Source organism: Danio rerio, chromosome 5, assembly GCF_049306965.1.
Source record: "Danio rerio strain Tuebingen ecotype United States chromosome 5, GRCz12tu, whole genome shotgun sequence".
Classification (NCBI taxonomy): Eukaryota; Metazoa; Chordata; class Actinopteri; order Cypriniformes; family Danionidae; genus Danio; species Danio rerio.
In genome coordinates, this window is record NC_133180.1 from 13,515,585 (window position 1) to 13,543,561 (window position 27,977).

General features: G+C 34.3%; 1 protein-coding gene across 1 annotated transcript; it reads left to right on the top strand.

Moving 5' to 3' along the window:
- Window positions 1-27,544, top strand: pes (pescadillo). Its single transcript, NM_131030.3, is given in 15 exon segments — window positions 1-156; window positions 461-540; window positions 2,757-2,910; window positions 4,275-4,384; window positions 7,061-7,232; window positions 9,416-9,505; window positions 10,051-10,167; window positions 13,031-13,108; window positions 13,188-13,277; window positions 15,860-15,990; window positions 18,729-18,854; window positions 19,270-19,454; window positions 21,025-21,170; window positions 23,855-24,022; window positions 26,927-27,544. Coding segments are annotated over 15 exon segments (1,752 nt in total). The 5' UTR covers window positions 1-132; the 3' UTR covers window positions 27,008-27,544.
- Window positions 27,545-27,977: the final 433 nt, after the last annotated feature.

Genomic DNA, 27,977 nt, shown 5'->3' on the forward strand with positions numbered 1-27,977 from the left:
TCGGCTTTCTGGCGTCACAAAAAACACGTGTGTTCTGGAGACGCACGTTAGCGCTGAAGTATATTTGCTGTGTTTATTTACAGTAGTTTTTATATAAGTTTTGCCGAGTGACAAAACGCAGATACCGCTGCCATGGGCGGATTACAAAAGAAGAAGGTAAGACCGAGATTCAGAACAAAACTATTGTAAACAAAACGTGATATCTTGTTGAGCGCAGGGCCCTTTTGCAGGCTTCTGAACACAGTCGTTATTGTAGTGTTTACTTATAGCCAAATGGCATACGATATGTTTAATTGGTTTATTTTGACGTGGACCCTTAACTGTAATGTCTAGTTTCAGTTAATTGCAGCTTTGACTGACAGCGTATCATGAGTAAAACATATCTGTGTGAAAAAAATGTGTCGTGCATTTACAGCATGCACTATCGTTATGTGTTAACTTGACGTTTCTTCTTGTTTAGTATGAGAGTGGGTCAGCCACTAACTACATCACCAGGAATAAAGCTCGTAAGAAGCTGAGTCTGAGTCTGGCTGATTTCAGGTTGGTTTACACATCTGTCACACTCGCTTCTAGGGCTTCACGATGTTGGAAAAATCTGACATTGCGATGTTTTTTTTCCTGCTGTAAATATGTTGACATGAATACAGTTTCCCAAGATGGTTTGACTAGCTCTATTTGCTGGTTTTCTGGTGAGCCTAGCCTACCAGTATTCAGCTGCAGAAATTGAATAATCACAATGCAAGAAAGCATGTATTTCATGCTTTGTCTCGTTTTTGTGAAAATTTCTTGTAGACCAAGTAAAACTTATAGGTGGGCATAGATAATTTTTTTTTATCTAGAATAATCTCAGAATTAAAATGCCTTTGGCAGAATTCAAATGAGCCATTCAGAATATGTGTGCTACCTAAATAAGTCTTTAAGAACAGGTTTCTCAAGCCAAGTGGCGCATTAGACCAGGGGCCAGGCCCGGATTAAGAACACAGGGGCCCCTGGGCACATTGTCTTGTAAGGCCCCCTACCTGGCCGCACCCCTATAGTTGAATTTAAAAAATAAGAATAATAATAATAATTTTTAAATAAAATGAATCTATAATTTGTTGCACACAAATTTAAATAAATGCTATATAGTACATATGTATTTATAGTCTCCAAAGATTTAACTTATTTTTCAAAGCATTGAATAAAAATACTAAAAAAAAAAAAAAAAAWATATATATATATATATATATATATATATATATATATATATATATATATATATATATATATATTATTATTATTTTTTTTTTATTTTTTTTTTTTTTAAGGGTATTTTAATGTATTGCTTTTACAAACTTATAAAGCATATTATTGCCATGGCATATAACGCACAATGCCTCTCCAATCCAGTTCTATGAATCTGAGTTCTATGAATCTGAGTCTTTCATAATACAAACACTGATTTACTGTATCTCCTCCTCTCCCTGTATTTTCTCTACTCTTCTCGTGATGAAGACTTGATTATAAACCTAAAAGTATCCAAAATCACACACACTATACCTCTTCTCTCCCTCTCTCTCTCCTTTTCAGTCTGTCTCTCACACGATGAATACAGTCCGCGCTGCGCTGCCGTTAGCCTCCTCCGCCTGGTTAATGCTAGCTTCTCATTTAAAGTTACCATAACGTCTTCTTCTGTACCCTCATTCTCCTGATCATGGGTCTGTTTAAAGATGATGTGTATGGAAAATGCCTCGATAAAGATGCCTCCTCTCCTCTTTCTCTCGCGTTTGCTAAATCCACTTGTCCACTCATTTTTGATCTATGACAGATACTAACATTACACTACAGTCCGCTCAGTTTAGTGCGGGTTATTACAAAACTGACGTTTCCGCGCTTGACCAATTACAGCATTCTGTTTAGTTAAAGAAAGAAAGGCAATTTAAATATAATAATAATATTAATGTGTGATCGCGATTTTTTTTGCTCAGAGGAAATACAGTTGTCTGAGCAATATAGTTTTTGCAGAGAGGGAGGCACCTACAATAAGGCTAAACATTATTAAATACCCACGAGACACTTGTGACTTTATATCACATTTGCATAATTTTTTAAAAATGTTTCCTTCCTTATAAAAATAAATATATTTCCAATCTGATATGTAATGGGGAGAAAAAAAGTAGCACAAGTTCAGCAGATGGTGGATTCGAACCGAGTTTATAATTTATCGCGCCAAAAGATGGATATGTGTGCCTTACAAGTGCGCCACTGCAGCTGTAATGTTTAATAGCTCTTCACTTGTCTTGTCTCTATCAATCAGGCATCGATGGGCGTAAACCCAGAAAAGCTTATTCCAACTAGATGCGCTATTTGCAATTAGCCAAAAAAAGACACTCCGACATTGTCTTTTTTTCTCCCCCCTCGCAGGGGCCCCTAGGTGCCCATAAGGCCCATTGGTTAATCCGGCCCTGCCAGGGGCTCATCTCCTGTTTCCAAAATGCATCACAAACTGCTTGAAAAACTGTTCTACTATGATAATTGGTGATAAAATTAAAAGATTTTCAATAAGATGCATTTGTGTTGACTGTTTATTCAGTTAAACATGAATTTTGAACTGTAGGCCTACATAAGCTCAAACAGAAATCATGGTGAAAATGTATGTCAATCATAATTGTTTCGCAGAATTTTTACACCGCAGATGTATTATAACTCTTACTTTGTGTTTTATGTTTGTGCATGTAATTAAACTTGTGTATTAATGTATGCATCTGATGTTGTAGGCGGTTATGCATATTAAAAGGAATTTATCCTCATGAGCCCAAACACAAAAAGAAGGTCAACAAGGGCTCGACGGCTGCTAGAACTTACTATCTGCTGAAAGACATCCGCTTCCTGCTGCATGAACCCATCGTTGGCAAATTCAGAGAGTATAAGGTAAAACTGTGCCTTCGGTAAAGCTGTATGCTGGTCTTTGTCCCTAATTAGTTTGATAAATTTTGTACATTTGGGTTTTTGAGTTAAATGACAGTAGAGCTAATATACTGGTTGGTTGGTAATTCCCTTCTAAAAGTAACTAGAAAGATGCACCAATTTAGGTCTGAAGTCCTTGCTGTTTTATTGAACTATTTATTTATTTGTTTTTTTTGCTTTATTTTATAACTCTTATCTGTTTTCCTTCAATATCTTGGCTTATATTTAAAGCTGATTTCAAATGGTATCTAATTCCACTTTGGTCGTCTACAATTAGTAAATAATATAGTTGAACTATAATGTCTCTGATTATAGGGTGGTAATGATTCTGATAATGACTGAATTGTCTACTAGTCTAACTATGACACTCAAATATGTTTTTGTTTTTAATTAATTAGCATTTCACAGCTGATGGCATTGTCACTATAATTTTTGCTACACATTAAAATGTAAAATGAGAAATTTTACTTTATTATTAGAAATATTTTGGCTATTTGCATGCTGTTTTATCTAAAAATACCTGTTGTTCCTATGCTGAATTTAGTAGTTTGTTCTTGGATGTATACGGTGCATGCCATTGTATCACCACTCTATTCCAGTCCTTATGTGTAATCTCGCAACATTTATACCATTGTTTTGATCAAATAAATTATGCATAAAATCCAGATTATAAAATATCGGTTGATTTTGGCATGATCTGTTTGAATGCATTGTGTTTTGGTTACTGATGTTGACAAAATTGTGTAGGTCTTTAAAGATAGCAAGTTATGATTGGTCTGGAAACAGTTGTGCTTGGACATGTGCTGTCCATGACTCAACAAGAATAATTTTTTATCTGACAAGAATTTATGGACTTGTCTGACTTTCTGACTATCATAATAGTAGGGCTGTGCAATTAATCAAAAATCCGGTTTCGATTTGGCATCTAACGATTATGAAAAACCATCAGTCGATATTCCATCATATATTGCCCCCTTTCCAGTTGTACACATTTGTTGCTCTGCAAAGCTCAGTTCCACATGAAAATTACTAAAAGCATGTGCTGTAATGTAACGTTTGCAGCATGGGATGCGCATCATTCATTAATGTATGTTCGAATCATTCATGTTTTTTAAAAGCTTGAAAAAGCGCATGTTGGTGTGTGTGCGTGTGTGCCGCATTTAGCCTTAAAGCTAAAGATGCTTAAAGCAGTTTAAACATAACAGATTTAATAACTCATTTCTTTTATCTTTGCTATGATGACAGTACATTATATTTTACTAGATATTTTTCAAGATATTTTTTGTGATATATTTTCACATCCTGAAATCTTTCTTCCCTGATTATAGATCTTTGTCCGGAAGCTGCGGAAAGCGTATGGGAAGGCTGAGTGGAGCGCAGTGGAGAGACTGAAAGAAAACAAGCCTGGCTACAAACTGGACCACATCATCAAGGAGAGGTGAGGGTGAACGCAGTGCTTTCTGTGAACTGCAGATGGCAAACTTGAGCTCTCAGATCCCTCATAACGGCCTGTTAATTTTTCCATGCGGTGTTATGTGATAAGCACCTATTTGTGTCCAAACACTGTTGTGAGAACGAGCCTTGGTTCATGTCCACAAACAGATCAGTTATGAGAAATCCAAAAAGTCATATGAAACTATGAATATGATACTTTAATTATCTTGGCTGGGCCATCTGTCTCATAGACTGTCTGTCTCCCATTCATCTGCCACCATGCACAACTGTCACATCAGCAGCTTTTGGGATTTGGGATGTTTTTCCAACATTGTTTTTTTCAATATGGAACACAAATGTTTAAAGGTTTACTGTCACCCTCTTCAAATTCTCACTGAGGCAGAATTATTTATATATATATATATATATATATATATATATATATATATATATATATATATATATATATATATATATATATATATATATATATATATATTGTTTTATTTATATTTATTTATTTATTTTAGATAAGTTCCTGTTTTTGCTATGGTAATGATTAATCTAATGTATATGCACAAGTATATTATTGTAAAGCATACTGTAGAAAATATCATTTTAAAAGAGGAGTCTATCTGAATATCTGTGAGGGTATATAGGTGCATATTGATTCATATATATAAAATCGTTAATTATATCGAGTTCTACTCATTTGTATTGTTTTCAACTTTTCTATGTTTTCTGTTTGTAATATTTTTAATGTAGTTTTAGGGGTGTACAGATCACAACCCTGCGGATTAATAACTTTTTAAAAACAAGTTTTAAACAATTACAGAGAGATCGACTCCCACGTTATTCAAATCACGTGTATGAAAGCATTTTTGCTTCCCTGTAAGATATAATGATGATGGAAAAAGTTGGTGTGGAACCTGCCTAAATACTTTCTTAAGTTATTAATTAAAGGTGTTTTCTGTCACTGTTTGTTTAGCCTAATGCATTCAGTGTAAAGCTGCACACTTAAACTTTAAAAGATCGTGATCTCACTTCAAACGCACAAAAAATGAATGAAAATTAAATTTGCATATGTTTATTAATCCTTCGAAGAGCAGCATTCATATCTGTGTTTAATCGAGAAAGATTCAGTTTTTACACTTTTGCAGTTAGTTACAAACACAGATACTGGGAGAACAGTTTATAGTTCAGATATAAACACTAATGTTTATGGTAAAGATTAAAATCACAGTGTAATGGAACTTGACGCTTATCAATGTTGTAGCAATTACATTGTTTAACCACTGGGTGGCGACTAACAACCATCAAATATGACACTGAATAGGTTTTCAAAAATGATCCACCTACAATGAAACAAAGTTTTATGTGTGAATTGGTAAATCATTAATTGAAAATAAATATTATATGTTGTACAAGATGTTAGATTTCTATATTTGGCGTTATCAGCAACAGTAGCAAAGATCATTTTTCGTATTGAATATTTTTCTTTTTTTCAGCTGGTTCTTCCCTGATTTTTATTTTTATTAAAAATACAGGTTCTGAGTTCTGCTTATGAAAACCAGTGGTTTTTGCAGTAATGTTTCGTATGAATGGAAAGCAAATGACATTTGAGTCTCCCTTTTTTGCTGATCTAAAAAATGGTTCGATCCTTGACTCAAAAACTGTAGTGTGATCTAAACCGTGAGATTTGTGATGCGTTCACCTCTAGTAGTTTTAAAAGTTGTCCCTTTTTTGGTAAAGTAGAATTTGTGTGATAATTAATGCATGATTTTCAGTAATCCTGCAGATTTGCTCCTCAAGAATCATTTGTTAATGATTTATTACTTTTTTGTGTGGAAAACATATGTTGGGCTGCCCCTGACCAAATATTTTTCCATGTTTGTGTTATAACATTCATTTGCTATCCTGTTACTTGTTCTGTAAACAAAGCTTTTTAACTTGTATTCAGCTAAATCTAAATATAAAAAAGTAGTAATCTGGTCAGGAACTTTTATTAATATTATTAATAAGTTAATTTATATAATCTGTTATAGATCATCTGTGCATCAATGACTATATGTAATTACTCTTATTTATATTTTTTAATTAAATTATTTACACGGGGCTTCAGTGTTAAGGCTTTTGGGAGGGCGTGGCTAAAGTTGAGGCGCGATCATCATAGCAGCATCAGCCAATGAAATTAGTTCGCAATCAGCTACTGCGTGAGCCTGAGTATTTGCATAAAGCGATCTGATTTGCTGGCGCTGTTGGTGCTTGAAAAGTTAATAAATTCCAAACTTTTGCGTAGACGGATCCACAATTCAGTTTGGCAACCCTTGACATCACCCATTCAAGGTGAATGGGAAGTGTTGAATCGGGCATTAGAGGGCAACGTTAACGTTAGATTTTATTTTATTACTATCTTTTTTTAATTAAACAAACAGCATTTCTCTTAAATGTCACCACTTTCACTTTTGATCAATTGAATGCCTCCCCAAAGAATGATTATTCTGGGTATTTTAGTCTGGTAAAATATTAAAATGTTAATAATAAACTTTCTTTTCAGCATTTACAAATTTAGCTTAATTAATTCACATTCCTTTGAAGTGTTTTGAGCCGCCAAATGATTAATGTCCTTCCTGTCGTGTTGTCTTTGTATACAGTCTCTAAAATAAGTTTGTTTTCCCAGGTATCCCACGTTCATTGATGCTCTCCGAGATGTGGACGATGCCCTTTCTATGTGTTTTCTGTTCTCTACATTCGCTCGTACTGGAAAATGCCACGTCCAGACAATTCAGCTGTGTCGGAGACTCAGTGTTGAGTGGATGAACTACATCATCTCCTCACGCTCCCTAAGAAAGGTACATTTAAATGGTTTGAATTATAATAATTGTTTTTAAATGGTCAGTCTCTTTAATCTTCATCTGGAGAGCCAGCTGTTGGAGTGTTTCAGTCACTTCAGGCTTTTTGCACTGGTGTGCTTTCAGTTTAAAAATGTTACTTTAGAATAAAAATCCTCAAGTAGAGTAAAAGCTCCCTGTTTAGGCTGGTGTTTTTACTACATTTGAGAATCTCAGGATTCAAGCTCATTGAGTGTCTGCATATTTTACCAGCATTCATTCTTGCCATCTACTGTACTAATCAGGGAATGATATACAGCTTATGGTCATACCACTGTTACCGTGCCTGATCTTGTCTGATCTCAGAAGATGAATATACGCAGGACATCCAGCGGCTATTGTTTTTTTAGTCGGTCTACCAAAATCTATCTACACCGTGCCCACCGGGCTACCTATGAGCAGCACCAGACAATGTTGTAGATTAATTTTGGTAGCCTGGCTGAAAAAAACAATAGACGGGATGTTGGGCCACCAAATTTTGCGAGCCCTGCCCTGACACGATAGTCCAGAAGATATGTCAGAGGGCATTTCTGGATAGCGTTTACAAACTAAAAATGAGTCTTCATCATTTTCAAGAAGCTCCATTTTCATAGATTGAAGAAAAGAAATCAAAACTGAAAAATCCTGATACTGGATTTTTGGTACCAATCGATACTAACATTTTAAAAACGCCCATTTCCTGCTAACATTTAAACGCTGTTGAAAGCGTTCAACAGAAATGACTTATTGGCCCTGAAGGTCATCAGTTCTGTGTGATATGCGAACTGTACTGAGTGTAAGCACAGGTATAGGGACACTGGAGCGTTTCAAAGTTCCGTCAATCAGCTGATTTGTCTGTAAGCTGACATTCGAGTGGTCCGCTGATAATTCTTTAGGTTTTTAACGGCTTTAAGAACATGGTCAACAGTGCTCAAATGTTGGAAATTGACATTTTTAAAACTTGTGTCGTTTAGTACCAAATTCCTAAATGTTTTAGATGATTAGGGTTGTCAAAATTCTGAAAGTAAAGCAGCGTTTCTATCCATTGAATCAAAGACAACAAAATCATTATCACTTTCTGATAAACTGGGGCCAAATATAAAAACTGAGGTAAAAGAAGCCACTTTGGACCTTTTTTCTTGCATAATAAATTAATCTAAATTTCTCAAAAGATGAATTTTAATTAATGCACATTTGCTTTTGGAGGCATGACATGTTCTTTGGGAGCACAGACAATCAAGACAGTTCTGGAAGTTATAATACTGAAGCATTTTGATCACCGACTTTGGCTAAGGGATTTTAGACTAAATAAAAAAACAATATTTCAGATTTTTTACAATATGGTCGGCTCGCTGGTTTATCTGTTAAATCAAAATCACATACGTTTTGTTGATGTGCATGTTGGAATTTATTCGGCATTTTTGTTTGTTGGATTTTTTTGCAATGTTCCAAAACGCACATAAAAATATATGGATGGAAACATAGCTAGTGAAAACCGTAAATGGGGTTTGTCAGATAATGAAGTAAATTACCACCACCCTTATTGCTCATTCACTGTGAAGGATCTGGGTTTTATTGTGGACGGTAGCCTAAAGCTAAATAAACAAATCAATTCTGTCGTTAGTTCCAGTTTTTTTTTTTGGACCTTCGAAGACTAAAAACCCTCTCTAGGCAGAATTAGTTTTGAGATTGTAATTCATTCTTTTATACAGTAGTCAATGTGATTTAAAACAAATTTGTCCTAAAACTTTTAGAGGTCCAGTGAAATTAAAATAATATTTTTCTGATGTTAGAATCAGTAATGTTTTTAGGATATCTATAACTTCACGGGACCTTTAATCAACACCCTATTTTTGTCTGAAGAACAATAAAAAATTTGATCCACCTCAAATATTGACTACTATGTCATGACAGATTGATTGCTACAATTTGTTGTGTTGTGAGCTGCCTCATAATCTGATCATAGCCTCAGACTTCAGCTGGTGACATTTGCTGGTCATATTAGAGTGCCAGAGGGATAAAATCGTTCGAGAAATTCAGCAACGATTCTGAGATTTTTAAAATGCATCGCCTTGAATAGATTCTGAGCTCAGCTTTAGCAGCAGATGGTGTGTTTTAACCTTTTTCTATCACCTTTGATTGATACTGTTTTCTTTTTTTTGTAGGTTTTTCTTTCCATTAAGGGTATTTACTATCAGGCAGAGGTTTTGGGACAGACCATCACATGGATCGTACCATATCAGTTTGCCCATAATGTAAGTATAACATATTTTTGAAAACATTTTTGTGGATTCTTCAGTATTCATTCAGTCAATGACCTATGGGTCAGACTTTCGTTCACCGTTTATCAACGAAACCTGGAAAACTGAGAAGGTAAATATGGTCATTTTTCCACAGGAGTAGCTGAAAATTGATGCTGCTTTGTAGCATTCCAAGAATACAGGCTATTATTCTGTTATTAGTACTTGCTTGGGTGGCTCAGGTTTTGTGTATTTCTGTCTTTTTATATATTTACATATTCACTATCATGTTGAGGACATGTTCTCTTTCTGTGGATTGTTAAGGTACCAGTTATGGGAAAAGCTCAATAAAAAATAAATTAAACCAAACAATACACACCCTACACATCTGCTGTTAACTAACTCATGGTAACATGTACAGCACCTCTAATGACTATTGTTATTTAATCACTGGTCATGGATCATTATCAATATTTCAGATGCTGTTGTCCTTCTGCAGATTATTTTATGATGACTATTACATTGAACGTACTCATCGTGTTCCTGTTTCTTCTTCTCAGCATCCTACAGATGTGGACTACAGAGTTATGGCCACATTCACAGAGCTCTACACAACACTGCTCGGCTTCGTTAACTTCCGCCTTTATCAGACTCTCAACCTTGTCTACCCGCCCAAGGTATCGCTCACGAAATGTGTGAATGTGTTTCCATTTTATGGGGTCATAAACTGAAAAATCAAAATTCACTTGATCATTCGACATATGAGAGATTTTAGTACTATTTAAACATCCTGTAAGTTTCAGACCTCAAAACGATTTGTCTCAATTGTCTAAAAACAGCTCATAATAAAGCAAATCTCCCTAAAAATGACAGCTTGAGGATTGTTGCACTTTATTATATAAGTTAGTCTAAAGTATGCCTCAACAGAAGAATAATCAAAATTATTTAGCAAATATGACTGAGCAATGCTGCGATTGTCATGCACATCTTATCAGGGAAGCACAGTTCTGTGACAAGTAGTAAGTCTCCATATGAATGCTTAAGGAAGCTCTCCATTAAATCCCCATAGATTTGCATTATAAACAGACTGTTTAACTGCTTTCATTGATTAAATGTGACTAATGAAACAAGACTGTATAATTATCTCATAGACGTATTTATAACTAAAGTTATGAGCTGTGCTTTCATTGTGTTATTTCCACATGCTTTCAGATGTTGCAGCATTGACTACACTGAGCCGTAGTTTACTGGAAAGCCATGTAACAGCTGTTATCATTAGAGAACAAGTATATCAATATTGTCTGATTAAGTTAAATTAGATCTTGAACACAATTTTGCGAAGCTTTTCAGTGAACTACGGCTTAGTTTATTTAATACTAGTTTACTAGAGCTGGTTTTACTGACAAATTGCGCATGAAAATTGCCTTTGATTAATCACCCAAGCCATCGATGCATGCATTGTCTGTTTAGCTCAGCCCACTGATTTAAACTGTAGTCTTGAAAAGAGAGGGTTAAACAGAGATCTATCCAGGAATCAAAATAAAAAGAAAACGAAACAAGTCATTGTGTAATGCAAGTTGTGGTAAAAACAGTCATTACATTGTCTTCTGATACCAACATTAGGAAAGAGTAGATAACATTTATTTTTATTTAAGTACCAGGCATTTTACAGTAGATTCATTTCAAAACAAACAACAATTTACTGCTGGATGTGCTGAAAGGTTAAGCTAAAAAGGCCATGCTGTGCCATGTATGTTGCATCCAACATTTAAAGGTAAGGGCGTAGGTTTGCACTTGACATTCGTGGGGATGGACGAATCAACCTTGAGTATATGTATATGTATATACATAATATAGCCAAGACGAGTTCTTTTTGGATTATTATTATTATTGATTTTTTTCCTAATATTTAAATGTCCAAATTCTGACGAGAAAATCTTAATGTACTGGCCAGTTTGTTATTTGCCTGTAGGCTTCAGTGCTTAATTTAAAACTAGTTTTAACAGATTTTTAAAACTATGTAATGATAGAGAATAAATTTTTATTTTAAAAATAAGAAAATAAGAATCTTTTCATATTTTTTATTCAAAATTGTCATTATTTATAAAGCTTACAGTTTAAATGCACATTTGTAAATAAACACTTAGTATAGTAAAATACTAGGGTAAGCAATTTGACAAAATGGTTGGAAATATTTTTTGTATATCAAAAAGTGTGGTTATGATAACCATCCGACAAGATACTCTAGCAAAAATTTGTTTTTAATATGTCACCAAAATAAATAAGCAGTAGTCATATCTCATAATTAAATAGAATCAGGCGAATAACTGTAAAAAAGGTTAAATTTTCCAGAAAACAAATAGCCACTCTTTTATTAAGCTGCTACAGGCGTGACAGTGTAATGTTAGAATAATGTTTAATAACTGATAAAGAGAGAGTTTAATAAAGAATTCAGTTTATTTTAGCCATAGTGCAAGTATAATATGTCTAATAAATATAATAAGAACTGACGGGAATCATACTTTAGCTGTTCATTCTGCAGTTAGTTTTCAGAACATATTATTTACAGACTAGCCTATATCAACCTGCTATAACATCAGACTGTGACTCACACTTTCGTTAAAAAAAGCTCCTTATGTCCACCTTTAGCTGCTGTCATGCTTACCTGTGAGTGTCACCCAACCGCACACAACACACATTATTCTTGCATGGGGAAAAAACTATCCACTGCATTTGGCGCTGCTTATCTGAACGCAGCCACAGCCTCTCGCATGATAGCAGGGAAAGGCACATCCAATTTAAAATGTCCATGTTTGTTTTGGGGGCGGGAGGTCTCAAGGAGAGAACATGATTGAACCCTTTCTGTGTGCCTTAGTCAGTGTTGACAGCACGATTTATTTATTTATTTTTTAAAGTGGATTAAATTATTGGTGGAAACATTTAAATGGTCGGTGGATATTGATGTGGACGCGTCCCTTCCGTCCACCTTAAATCTACGCCCCGTTTAAGGAATAGTTCACCCAAAAATGAAAGTACTAAGTATTTTCTTTCCCTCTCGTGGTTCCAAGCGTTTATAAGTTTCCTTTTTCCTGTTGAACACTAAAGAAGATATTTTAAAGATAGCCTAAAATGTGCAACCATTGACTTCCATAGTAGAAAAAAACAAATATGATGGAAGTCAATACCTAATGGTTTCCAGCTTTCTTCAAAATATCGTCTATTGTAGTCGACAGATGAAATTAAATCGAACAGGTTTGGAACAGAAGTTACTCAGAAGTAAAGGCTGAGTAAATGATGACAGAAGTTTCATTTTTGGGTGAACAATCCCTTTAATGTTACAGTAACTGTTGTTTTTATAGATCATATGATATGTTAGCAGGTTTAAATTATGACTATTAAACAGCCTATTACTTCTGCATCAAGATGCTTTTTTAATCCCTAGAAGCATTATAAGTAGGCTTCAGAGAACACTACAAAATAAACCAAAAAAAAATCTAACTAGGAACTGAATTTCTTCTTTTATTCCCTGTTGTGTGTCAGCTTGATGGACAAGGAGAGATCAGTCTCAAAGCAGAGTTTGAAGAAGATTACGCCCTGGAATCTGAAAGCTACACTGAGGTAAAGGTTGATTTCTTTTTAATAACCCATGTCAGATGTAACTGTGTTGAATGACATGTCTATTGGCATGTGTTTGCAGAAACTGTCAGCATTGAGTGCCAGTCTGGCTCGTATGGTGGCGTCAGTGGAGGAGGAGGAGGCAGAGCTGGACCACTTCCCTACTGAAGGGGTGAGCGAGCAAGTGACTGACAACTGTGTTTATCATCAACACCCACACTGATTGACTAAAATTCACCTGTGGGAAATTGGCATTGGCTGATTCTGACAATATAATACCCTTGGATAAAAAGTTAATTTTACATGAAGTAAAGCCACTGCACTGTTTAGGTCCAAAGCTTGCTCAGATGTTGGAGTATAATTTATTTATTTATTTATTTATTTTTATTTTATTTTATTTTTTTTATGTCTGGTGAGTCGTGGACTGACCAGTAGCTCTTGATGTGTATGGTCCTTTGCTGCTGGAAATACTGTTAGATTGTTGGTAAAAAGGTCTTTGACAACACATTTAAAAAAAAAAAAAAAAAGCATACATATACCACATGAATAGTATTACAGAAATATTTTGAGGTTTTATAACAGTGACGTTTCCAAACCGCAGAAAACTTTGAAACTGGTTATCATCCCATGCCTAGTGGAGAATGCAGGAAATAACTGTAAGACATTCTGTCAGGGTGTCCGCGAGGTCTTAAAGTCTTTAAGTGTCTTACATTTCAAAAACTAAATTAAAAAAGTCTTACATACACTGAAATATTGGGTTGAAGGTCTTCAATAATTTTAAATTTCCTATGTTCAGGGAAAGCTACCCTATTGGGCCAACACATAATCACCAATAATCTGTCTCAGAACTTTTATTTATATATTTTTTTTTTTATTGCAAAGAGATACAATTAACAGTAGTTGTTAGACATTTTACAGCAAATTCTCCAAATTAAATTCCCTAATCAGGGAAAGAAAACTAAAGCAACACATGATCTTTCATTAATACAAAAACTATTTACAGAAGAAAATACAGAAAAAACTCATTAGAAAGAATCCTTGATGTTTAGCTTTGCATAAGTCTAAAATGTCTTTCACAATGGTCTTAAAAGTGTCTTAAAGTTTTAAGTTTGACTTGAAGAAACCTGCAGAAAGCCTGCCTGTGGTTAATGCCAGGTAAATGGCTGCTAAAAAATAATATTAATCATAGTAATAATAATTCATTTACTTGGTTCAAATACAGTAGTTTTAACTATGGTAGTTTGGGCATGGTTACAGAATTGTTGTTGTTTCACTTAATGATGACTTGGCCAAATAACCATGGTAATGCAATAGAATGATATATTAATAATATTAATAACAAAGTTTTTTTTAGACATGAACAAAAAATGTATAATGATAAATTATAATAAAGATGATTATTATGATTATTATTGTTAATCAAATTACCTTACTTGCTATTATTATTATTATTATTTATTTCTACTACTGTGCTTATTCGGAAATAGAATCTATCAGTAATACAGTTTACAATGTGATATTAATATAAATTCATATTTAAATCATTATTATTTATTACCATATTTACTAGGACTATATTAACTTGATTCTACTACTGCTTAAACAAATATTTTAATCCTCATGTATTTCTGCTATGGTTATTTTCTTAATAATAATTATTATTAATAATTACTAATAATATAATTAAAATGAATTGCTTCAGTCAAATTACCATTGTTAATTATTTTAATTATTATTATTAATAATAATAATAGTATTTTTTTACTGCTTAAAATAACATGTAATGTTCATGTATTGTTATTATGGTTATTATAACAGTTATTATTACTATTAATTCATTCATAAAGATAATAATAATAATGTTTTGCTTTGTCTTGTAATAATACTGTTGTACACCTTGAACTATGAAAATACCATAGCATCTGAATATGGTGTATATGACAGTAAATATTAAATATTGAACAATAAAAAGATACTTTCAGAAAAAATGGGAGACAAGAAACCGTCTTGAAAGTCTGAAAATCGCGGAAAGTCTGATGTGTGTCGGGTAAAAAGGGATAGTTCACCTTAAAATGAGTTTGAGTTTCTTACTTCTGTCGAACACATAAGAAGATATTTTGAAGAATGTTGGAAACCTGCAACCATTGACTTCCGTAGTATTTGATTTTCTCCAAAGAATTTTCTTTTGTGTTCAACAGAAGAAACTCAAACTGATTTTTTGGTGAACTATCCCTTTAACCTAACAATCTTTATACTGTTTTCATGTCTCCCATTACTGTTTTTGAACAAAGGAAGAGTGATTAAATGATGACAAAATAGGTGAACTATCCCTTTAATAACTGAAACAGTTACATTAATAATCTAGATATCGGTTTTCCTCAAATACCCCTCAAAGTGGTTGACGGGATCTCTCCTTGCTAAAGAACTTAATCTCCATAATTAATGCAGGCATGTGACTTCACAATAACTCTTCAAGCGTTGTCAAGTTCACCCAAGGAAAGTGTCGCAAGGTGGCTGTTATTGAGGTGTGAGTCGCTGAAGCATTTAACCTGAGGTTTGATTAATTGTTGTTTTGAATGGACCTCACATCCTGGTGTTTCTGTTCACTGAGGGAGCCTGTAACTGTGGCGACGGGGCAAAGGTGTTAAAAAAACAGACTGATGAAACCTCTGCGACTGTAACCGACCTTTGTCTTTGTTTAATGCTGCTTTTATAGAGCTTTATTTGTGTGTGTGTGTGTGTGTGCACGTGCAGGAGGACCAGGAGAAAATGGAGGTGAGGGAGAAGATGGAGCAGCAGCAGAGCAAACAGAAGAAACTCTTCGAAGGCCTCAAGTTTTTCCTAAACAGAGAAGTTCCCAGGGAATCGTTGGCGTTCGTGATCAGGTGAAGGAGTGTGACGTACAAGCTCGTTTTAATTACATGTCATTTCATTTTAATAACACTTTCCTTAAATAGGGTGCGAACAGGTGCTCTGTTTTTGCTTAGTTTTTTTTAAGACATTGAAGGCCAAATTACATGTACTTTAGAAGCCGATAGTTTTGTGTCAAATATTAATTTAACGTGAAATGTATTGATTTGTCACTAAAATAAATCATTTATTTTAGCTAAACAATTAACACTATTCTACACCATTAGCCCTTATTTTTCTTTAATAAAAATTAACATAATTCTCTAATACTGTGATGTGCAGAAAGTAATACAATTTCATTTATTAACATTTTATTAACAAAATAAAAAAATATACATACAAGTCAGTGTTACTGATATCACTGATATATTTGTATACATTTTTAAATATAAACACAATTGTATTCAAAAACGTATATATAGATGCAAATGTTTTGCAACATGACAATTTACGATTTGTTTGCAGGAAATAAATTCACATGCTGTTTGCCAGCTCAAAACACGTTGTAAAAATAATGCAACATCACCAATGACTCATTTTAGTGCAAAACAAATGCACTCTCAACACATTTATTTCATTAATAATGCATCATTAGCATTATTACAGGGCTAATTTTACTGCTAAATAAATGCAGTCAACACTTTGATCACTGCATGTTCTAGTAAGAATGTAACAATAACATTTTAGTGCAGAAATAATGCATACGACATCAGAACACAGATTTATGTGATGTTATTCATAAAATAATGCACGAAAGACAAAGGCTGTAACGTTACACTGTCAAATATTACACTGTCAGAGTCCTGCTCAGACACATATTTTACCAATTTGTGGTGGATGTTAGAAAGCTGCTAAAAATCCTGCTCAAGACGGTCGTTTTTTACGGTTCCTGCTCATCCTGGTCATCAGAAGTCTTCTCGTTGCACATCTACACTGCGTTCACCGGAGATGATGTTTACACACACTATGAAGTGAAGTCACACCTTCCTGGCTTAGCACTTCTCAGTTTCATTCATTCATTTGTTCATTCACAAAATATGTCCGCGTCTACTTCCCAGAGGACAACAGCCAATTACATTAGTTTTCCAGGGTTGCGTAAACGTGATTGGGTAGCATATGCTCAAGGGTATTTGCATGGAGTAATCTGACTGGCATCTGTTTGACCATTTAAAGTTCACTCAAAGTTCACGTGAATCTTTGACGCTGACATAAGAAAGATACCATTTTAAGAATTAATTTAAATAATCCGAGGGCAGTTTCATCCAGTTAGCCACCTGTGGGTAAAGCTGACATGTCGTTCAGGTCCAAAACCGCATGATCAGCAGAGCGTGACTAGTCGACATCAATCAAAAAGCATCACGGCAGAGAATTAAAGTCGATTAGTTGACTAGTTGGTGCAACCCCTTGTGTGTGTGTGTGTGTGTGTGTGTATTCTGTTACATGGTTGCTTTTAAATTAAATAAATGAATAAAATCGAATTTAATAAAACTAAACTTTATATTAACAATAGGGATACAACGATTACAGATTTTAGTTGTATGATTGCAGTCTGAGGAATAATCACGATTATTATGCATTCATTCATTTTAAACTCTTTTAGTTTAGAAAATCACATGAAAACTCCTTTTGTTTTAAAGTGTTATGTATTGCTATTCAATAACCAATGAATACAGCACAACATAATAATAAACCAAACAAACAAACAATAGTCCATTTTACTTTGGACTTAAAAAGAAGTTTTTGGCGTTTAAACAGAAGTAATAATTTTACACTGAAAATCAATGACAGAACAATAATAAATTAATGAATATAAATAAGAATACATTTTAAAAAGTTGTATTTTTCTAATGTCTAATAAATATAAACCACTTATTAGCTAAGGGTTTCCCTTTTAAAGAGATCCAATGTAGGCAAAGGCTGCTGAACCACTGTCTGAAAGGCACTTTTGATCAACTATATTTTAATATTATATACATTTTTCTCTTTGGAGTAGGAATGTATAGTATAGTCCATACAGAGTATGAAGCTGACCGTTTAGTTCTTGTCATGTGACTCGCAGTGCTTTCATTCAACTAGGTGCACCTGGAAAGCATGAGCACGTTGCACTGCCTGTACCTCCATAGTAAATAACAAACTTGCGTGCACAAAAGACAAGATATGTGAACAGCCTTATGGTTTTAGCTTCTGCCATAGGTAAAGTCAGCCTTTAATCCAGTGTGTACATGTGTATTGTGTACAAGCTCAGAACTTTAAACTAGCACACAGTAAGCATAACTTTTAGGTGCAGCAGTTTCCCTGCTGAAACACGGTGTTGAGAAGGCTTTACGATTAATTAACTGTGACGAATCAAAGCGCAGTTAATAGCGAAATTGGTTAATCGTTGCATCTGTAATCAACAAAAAAGTCAGTGTTAGTTTAATATCAATAATATACGATTATATTTTTGGTCAGTTTTATTTTTTTATATATATTTTTATTGGGTTAATGTTTTAGCATTTTTGTTGAATGTTTCTGTCATTTTTTTATGTCAGTATACTGTTTATTTAGTTTTAGCTGTTTTACAAGACAAAGTTTTGGCAATTATTCGAAACAGATTTTAATATACATTTCATTTTAGTTGATTTTAATCCAAAAAAATGTAAAGAAATGTTAAAAAAAACACTATGAACCTGCACTTTTGTCAGCTTATATAAACTTGTCATATGTTGTACAGGTGTTTTGGTGGAGAGGTGTCTTGGGATAAATCCCTGTGCATCGGCAGCACGTATGAAGCCACAGACGAAACAATCACGCATCACATCGTGGACAGACCCAGCATGGACAAACAGTATATCAACAGGTCTGAAACCAACTCTCTGATCATATACAGTAGCTGTGTTTACTGTAGTTTCTGTGTTTACTGTAGTCAGTTTATGCTTTAGTTTTATTTGTATAGTTTATAATAGTTGTTTTATAATAGTTTTATTTGTATTTATAATTATAATTTCAAAGCTTTGCAAAAGGTGCATACTATTGCATTACAATCAAATTTGGAAAGATTAAGGTTATTAGTTACCATAACGTTATTAGTTACTAATAACATTAATTAACTAGTAACCAACAGTTTTTAACAGTTAAAGTTAGTATATATAAACAGTTAACCTGTAGTTCTAAAGTTAATAGATTATGTCTTTGTGTATGTGTTCAATGAAGTGTTTTATGTTTGTGTATTAAGTGTATATTCTTGTGCTTTATGAATTTTTTCAATGGTGCAGATACTACATTCAGCCCCAGTGGGTGTATGACTCTGTCAATGCTAAGATACAGTTACCTGTGGAGGAGTATTTTCTGGGAGTCACACTGCCGCCTCATCTGTCACCGTTTGTGGAGGAGACTGAAGGAGATTATGTGCCGCCAGAGAAACTCAAGCTCATGGCCCTGCAGAGAGGAGAGAAACCACGTGAGGGTTTTACTTACTGCTGTGTAGAGATGCACTGATTTTCTTTGCTAATTACTATTTTTTTAAATTTTTATTATTAATATTTTTTGGCAGGGCTGTGACCTGTCTATATGTACGTATGGTCATTTTACAGCTCCGTTGGGTTAAGTTTTACCATTTTTGAATCCATCAAGTCTATCTCCGGGTCTGGCGGGAGTACTTTTAGCTTAGCATAAATCATTGAATTGGATTAGACAATTAGCATCTGACTATTAAAAGTAAAATTAATTCCTTTTCAGATTTTTTGTGATGATTGTAGTTGCAAGCTGCTAATATAGTATCACTTTCACACACTAGCTATGTTTCCATCCAAAAATGTGAATTAGATTTATGTGCAGCACTGAAATATTAAATAAAACATTTGTGAATAAAGCAGCACTTCCATTCTAAGGCAAAAAGAACAAAATGACTTCCTGATAACCTGGCACTAAAGTAATGTTATAATACTGAACCACCTTGACGACAGACTTTGGCTGAGGGATTTTACAATGACCAAAGCAAAAAATAAATAAATCTGTTAAAACAATCACATAACTTTTTTTTTTTTGATGCACATGCTGGATTTTATTCTGTAAATGTTGTTCCATCAAAGTTTTGTATTATATGATGAAAGGTTAAACCCAGGGGTGCCCAAACCTTTTACTATAAAAGGTCAAAAAGCAGTCTTTATTGAGGGCTGTGAACCGAATATATACCAAACCATATACATTACATTTGCCATGGGTAATTTCCTAATTTATTTGGTAATATTAAAAAATAGAAAACATTGCTTTAAATCATATTGACTAATGCAGTATAATTTTTAACATTTTATAATAAACTTAATACAGTAAAATCCCATCCATAAGTCCTATGCTGAATACACTAGTCAAGATTACTTTGATTTGCTCACAGATTTCTTGTGCATCTGTCAAGTTACAGTATTTATTAGTATTTACAATATTTACATTTTAAAAGTCGGAAGCATATACAGTATTTAATTGAATCATTCATTTTTTAGTTTAGTTTTAGTAGCTCAGTAAAAAAACAAAGAAGCAAAAGGTTTTGTTGAATTGGAAATGACGATCACTGTCAAAGGCATTCGCCCCAACCCCTCCCCATCATTCTCCCTCTTTTTTTAGACGGGATGGTGGGCCAAATCGAAGATTACATAGGGCCAACTTTAGCCCGCAGGTCATACTTTGGGCTTCTCTGGTTTAATCTATTCAGTTATGTGCACATTTTTTATTGCACATTTTCAAAATTATGTGCATCTTTGTGTTTCTATTAAGCAATTTTAGGAAATTTTTCAAATAAACAAATTATAGGTGGATGGCAACTACAGAAAAAGTTTGACGGCTCTGTGATGTCACAATCTGCACTGTGGCTAACAACAGATCAGTTGGAATCAGCTTTAAGACCGGCTGGTTACTGGTTTGATCAATCAAGCAAGGAAACTGATTCTAGTCCCTGGCCAGTCGATCGTGCATCTCTACTGTTTTGATTTGTGAGTGTCGAACGATTGTTAAATTTACCATCAATCTCTTAACAGAAGCAGAAGAAGACGAGGAAGAGGAGGGAGAAGAAGAAGAGGATGATGAAGAAGACGAAGAGGACGATGAGCAGAGTGAGGATGAAGAGGAAGCAGAAGAAGAAGCAAATCTAGCTGAAATGGAGGAGAAGAGATCTCAGGGAAAGGTTAGTAGAAACTGTAAAAAAAAATATGGACGTAGTATCGATTACGTCACCCATAGGTTTTGAAGCGCGCAAATGAAGCTATAAGTGGGCATGGCCAACTGGTGCCATGTTTTTTTTTGCATGTCATCGCACTGACCGGGGGTAACCAAAAATGGGCAAAAAGGTGGAGCTACAAATGTGTCTAGACCTTTGCTCAGATAGGGGGTTTTTTGGGAGAAACGCTTAGGACTTTATTACCTGCAATTCGTTTGTGTTCTGACCACGTGCTTGGTTGTATACTATATCAATAAAGTGTTTAGTCTTTTAAAAACACTGTTGTATTACATTGAGCCACTAAGTATTGTTCTTATGATGTTTTTCTACAGGAGGAAAATGTAAATTACTTACAAATACGTCAAATATAGTCTGTGTTAGTAAATGCAAGGCTATATATGAAATCCAGGCAGAACACTGTTTGACAATGTTTCAGATGACTGTTCTACAGCATACAGCTAATCAATCTGTCAGGTTCAAGAGTGCTTTACAATTCTAGAGAAAATTATGAATGATAAATAAATCTTAAATAAAATAAATACATTTATAGATATGAAATACAAGTAAACAATTTCACTAACAAGGGAAATGGAGGCCACTTGAATAGCATTTGACTTTGTAAAGCCACATAAAACAAAACGAGTTCAGCAGCTAATCAGCTGGAATCAGCTGAGGTGAAGTGACTGCGACCAGCGATACCTAGCTGTCACTCAAGTGGCCACACCCGTAATTATGCAGACTTAATATAACGCAAAAGAAAAAAAAATAAAGAAAAAAGGATGAGTTATAAAAAAAATCACCCCCCTTACAGTTGTCATGAACAGTGATATTATTAGCTATATACATCAAAATTGTTTTTTGTACCAGGCTTTAAACTTTTTTTTTTTTTTTTTTTTTTTTTTTTTTTTTTTTTTTTGCTGTAAAGTTGGCCATTCTAACATTGGGCTCAATAGAAATTAGCTCTTTTGGAGCCAGGCCTAGTGAATTTTTGATGAATAGCAGTTTCAGTTACTTGCGTGTTTACTTGAGGAGGGAGAGCGGGAGATTGCCCCTTGGTTTTGGATGCTCTTGATTTTGCACGTAGAATATTTTTGCAGTTCTGCTTGTTGACTTCAGTTTTACAGAAATTGCACACAGTAAAATATTTAAGGCTGTTGCATCACATCTGTTAAAAGTGAATGCTTATTTATTCGCCTTCAGGCCATCCAAGAGGTGACTTATTCTTAAGTAGATCAATTAAAGAAGATTTATATCTCGATGGTCATTTGCAAAATGTAAATTAGCAGTTACCAGCACTTGTATACCTTTACACATAAAGATGGCAGAAACAGCCAAAACAGGGTTTTAACAGTGATGCCACAATAGAACCATATCCAGTTCCTAACAAAACTGTAGTTTGAAAATCAATTACTTAATCTAAAGCCTTTTTGATTGTCCAGTACCTGTTTGTGGAATCAGAAAGTTCCTGGAGATTAAAGGATTAAAGGTTATTTGTGGAACTATCAACGCTAATGGATTATATGCACAGCTAGTGTTTTTCAGCCAATGATAAACTTCTGGTGAAGGCTTAATGTTACTTTTTATTTTATTTCATATGGTTCCTTTTACAGCATGAATGTTGTGATGTGATTACAACACTCTCAGTTAAATAAACTTAAGCATTCATTTAGTTGCTCAAGCAAAAAACAAGATGCAAGACTGTGTAACCGATAGCGCCGTTAGGATCAGCAGGGGAGAGCAGAAACACAGTTGAAAAAACTGGGATAAAATAAATGTTCATATCTTAAAGACATTGCAGGGGGAAATGGAATTTTATACAGTGCTTCTTGTCCGGTCTGAGACCCCCTTTGTATTGTATATCTATCAGGCAGTGAATATCACTGATTTTTGAAGAAAAAGTGACAATTTTATTATGTAAGGACAGTTCACCAGAAGTGCGCTGGCTGGCTGAAATTAAAAGTCTGTGTGTATATACTCCATTAAGAACCTTTAAGTGTGTAGAGTAAAAAATGTCAAAACCCGAATTAATTGCCTTGCCTTTTCTTAAAAATCATTTTGTGAATATTTAGTGTAAAGAAATATTTTAAAAAATCTTCAAAAATATATATTTTGTTATTATACATCACAGTGCTGCTCCAAAATCTTAATTTGTTATTTTAAAACTTTGTACTTTATCACTATCCTTCAAAACACTGATTATATATATATATTGACTTTAACTGCTAAAAGCTACTAGTGAGTAGTTAGTTGAAGTAATTAGCAACTAATAAAGTTGTTGACTAATAACTTTTTCTGATGTGGATTCTGATACAATAATGTGCACCTTTTTTAAAGCTGCTTTTCACAATAATTATTGTGAAAAGCACTATTCAAATGAACTTGATTTATTTAAAACATTAAGTATGAGCACATGTAAAATGAGTACCATTCAGATTAAATATGTATTTTCGTTTTTACATATGTAAGGCTGAATGATGGACTGAACCTTAAATCACCCTTATTTTTTTTTCCACAAAATGTTTAGAATCATTGAAGTAGTCACTTAGTAGTAGTCTTAGTATGCTTTGTATGTATGTAAAATCACTTTTGCTAACTTAATTTAGGAATTTTTTTTTTTTTATCAAATTCAATTTGTTGTGGTTGTCCCTCAGAGCCTCTCAGTAAAGGTGACTCCTGGTAAAGCCAAAGCTGAGAACCGTGCGAGAGCAGCAGAGGAGGAGAAAGCAGAGGAGAAGAGACTGGCCATTATGATGATGAAGAAGAAAGAGAAATACCTCTATGACAAGATCATGTTCGGCAAGAAGAGAAAAGTCAGAGAGGTAAGACTGATTAGAAATAGATGCATCAGCTATGTTATACACATCACATTTTATAAAACAATACTAGAGGTGTGGAATATTGACAAACAAAATGTATCTTGATCTATTTTGGAGTTTATTTGTAATGATTAGTTTTATGCTGGTAACTTGGCAGATGTAGGCCCTTCCTCGATAAATAAAGGGTCTGTTTTAATTCTTTGAGATATTCATTCAATTAATTTATTCCTAAAATATTGGATAATGGAATGATTATAATTTCCTAATGTCAGCACATGAGCTCCATCACAAATGTGGTTATTGATATTAAGTAGAGCATTTGTGTCTCATAGCAACATTGTGATGTTCTGTCTCTGAACAAAATGTGTGAGTCATTGATTTAGTGGTTTATTCGTACAGCTAGTTAGTTACTTTGTTTGTAAGTCAATTGGGTGTTTTGAACAAATTATTTAAATCAGTGATTCGATTAATCACTCATTAAGGCCAGAACTTGCTGCCACCTTTTGGCAGATTTAATGTCATTTATCCCTGAAGGGCCTAAAGGCTGGGACACACAATACGTCAGTTAATGTCAATGTTTATTTTGTTGTTGGCTCCTCCTACACGTTGCTCCTCGTGAGCTCATGTTGGAGGAAGTTTACCTGTATGCAGAATCAGATTCAGCTTTCAGTGAAAGAGAGCGCTCTGATTGGCTGTTCATCTATAAGTCGCAATGCGAGAACAAAAACTGAATTGACAAAACTAAATGATGCAAGTCAAGAGGGATCAAATATAAGCTAGCTGTCATTTTGTTGCACTTTTTAAATATCTGCAAACGATATGGATTATAAAACATATCTGGATAAGTAAATCGCTCTGTGGTGTGTGAGAAGTACTGAGAAAATTAGGAATGCAGGGTATTGAGCCAAAAGAGAAAAACGCATAAAAAATTAGCCGACAAATGGGTATGCTGTGCCACACTGCCCAGCAGTGTTCAGTACGCTGGATTCATTCTCCCTTCAACCATAATCAGTCACTGGGCAGTTTGGTAGCTTTTACACTGGACACAGAAAGCACTGCATTATGAAATGCATTCATTTTATTGCGCCTTGCATAGGCCAGTTTGATCAAAATGCAAGAGCAGCACACTGTCAACAATAGCTATGTTTCCATCCAAAGATGCAAACTAAATTTATGCACAAAACTGGAATATCACATAAAAACATTTGCACATAAAGCAGCGTTTCCATCTAACAAGAAAACTAAATCTTCACTTCCTGATAAACTGCAGTTTAATATCAAAAGAAAAATGAAAGTTGCTGTGTTAGGAGAAGACCTTTTTTCGTATGTAATAACTTACTTCCATCTTAGAACACATACACAAAGCACAGTGTGCACAGTCATGTCATCTTTCTTTTAGAATCATCTCCGCTCATACCTAGAAGATTTGCATGTTCTGCTGATGCTTTCCGTTAAGGATGGAAAACTATAAAAATATTCGGACCTCAACGTACCTGTCACTTTCGTCATTTTTTATTATCACATGTTCTATTGAAACAAAATCTCATGACTTTTTTTTGATGCGTGGGCTGGAATTTATTCGATAAATGCATTTCCATTGGAATTTATGCACATTTTTTCTTATTGGGTAAAAATTTGTGCTCCTTATATTTTTATGCACATTTTCAAAATTTATGCTCCTCTTTCCAATTCAATCCAGGGTATTTGTAAGCGATATTTCAAAATACCCATATAAATATGTGGCTTGTAACACAGTTACTCCTGCATGTGATCAAAGTTCACAATAGCTAAATATTTTGCTGTGATATCTCTCTTATGTACACACATACTTCTCTATGAGCCACACATGCTCACAGGAAAAACTAACTCTGACATTTCTTTGTAGTAATTATTCCTGCTGCTTGCAAAATTGCTACTAAGCTGTCATGGCGACACATAAAACTGCCTCTTGACTCCTGATTCATCATCATAAACATGTATCCGTGTTAAATCAGTGTAATAGAAAGAGAAATTTTAGTTGTGGTCTGGAATTTTCATATCGAAGCATCACCTAGTTATACTGGTCCATGAACTCTACTTTGTTTACGTTTTGTATGTATGCAGCACTAGTTCTGGTTTCCCTTTGGGAAATGACAAGACGGATACTGCCACCTGCAGGTGTAGAATGGTACATCCTCTTACAGAACCTCAAAATATACATTAGACCAAGGGTGCGCATAGTTGCATAGTTTAGTTCCAGCTTCCTTCAACACACCTACTTGGAGGTTTCTAGTATACTTAGAGCTTGCTTAGCTGGTTCAGGTGTGTGTAATTGGGGTTGGAACTAAACTTTACAGGACACTGGCCCTCAAGGACTGAGTTTGGGGACCCCTGCATTAGACATTCATCATACATAAGACATCAACATTTGAAGTGCATCAAAAAATTTTCTTAAAGTTGTCCTAAAACTAATAAACCACACCCATTCTTGTCTGAGGACAATTTTGAAACGCGTTAATGATCCACTTCATATGTTGACTACTGTATATTCTTGTTTCAGCTGGCAGTCGTCTGTTTGTGTGTTGTTTTTGTTTTGTTTTTGTCGATGCAACTGACAAAAGCCAACAACACAGTCTGTTTTAATCACTGCTAGTTCTTTTGACGTCAGCTTGGTGTGTCCCAGGTGTAAACTAACACAAAATATTAATTAAATATGGCTAATGGCATTAAGATGGCAATATTGCTCACCACTTGTTGCAAAGTGAGTGCTTTGGTTAATGGGTAAATGATGCGGTGCTAATGTACAACCAGCACAGTGACTGCCAAAGCACTTTAAAAGGTGCTTGACCTACATTTGGCTCATTATTTAAGCTCCAGTGACCTTCATAGTCTTCATTGTTCATGAATCTACTGAACACCTTCCAACAGGCTAACAAACTGGCTGCCAAGAGGAAAGCTCACGATGACGCCAGCAAAGCAGACAAGAAGAAGAAGAAGAAGAAGTGCTGAAGAACTTATTTTTATATGTAATAAATGTGCTTTTTCTCACTGTCAAGAGACTTTGAGGAGTGTTTCTTCTCATTTCAGCTCACTGCATCATTTAAAAGGACAGTTCACAAAAAAAAATCACATTTCCTCATTTACTTGAACTACTGGTTCTAACATTTTATGAGTTTCATTCCTCTGTTCAACACAAAAGAAGATATTCTGAAGAATGTTGGAAAAAAACAGCCATTGACATCTATAGGAACATAAAATACTGTGGAAGTCAATGGCTGCTGCTTTGCTAACATTCTTCACATTATCTTCTTTTGTGTTCAACAGAAGGAAGAAACTGAACAGGTGAAAGGTGAGTGAATGATGAAAGAATTTATTTTTGAGTGACTGTCTGTTTAATGGAGATTATCGATGATTCACTGAACTGAATCGATTTAGTTTTGCTAAACTGGTTTTCAGTGGATTTCATGCTGTATTTCTTGCCTGTTATCGTGTCTGTCTTATCGTTGACACATTTCTAATAAACAAAAGATGATTATTGTTAATGGGTTTGAGTTGCTTTTATTGTAAAAGTTTTACAATTGCATTTAGAGTCAACTTGATTAAGCTCAAGCACTGCAAATATTTGTTAACAGAACTACTGGAGCAAGATACTATTCTGCTTTTTAAAATCCTTTAATAAGAAGGTCATAAATTATCAAATGTTATCTACTATATTGAACTACTAATAAAGCCATTGCTATCATGGCTTCTATAAAAAAAAATTAAGCAGTGTGCTTGTTTACGACATTAATAATGATAAAGCCCTATTCAGACGCCAGTTGTTTCTCATGGAAATGTCTGTAAAAGAAAATCTCCATAGCTCCTCAATCATTAAATACAGCGGGGGAAATAAGTATTGAACACGTCACCATTTTTCTCAGAAAACATATTTTTAAAGGTGTTGTTGACTTGAAATAACGACCGAAGAAATCCATAGATG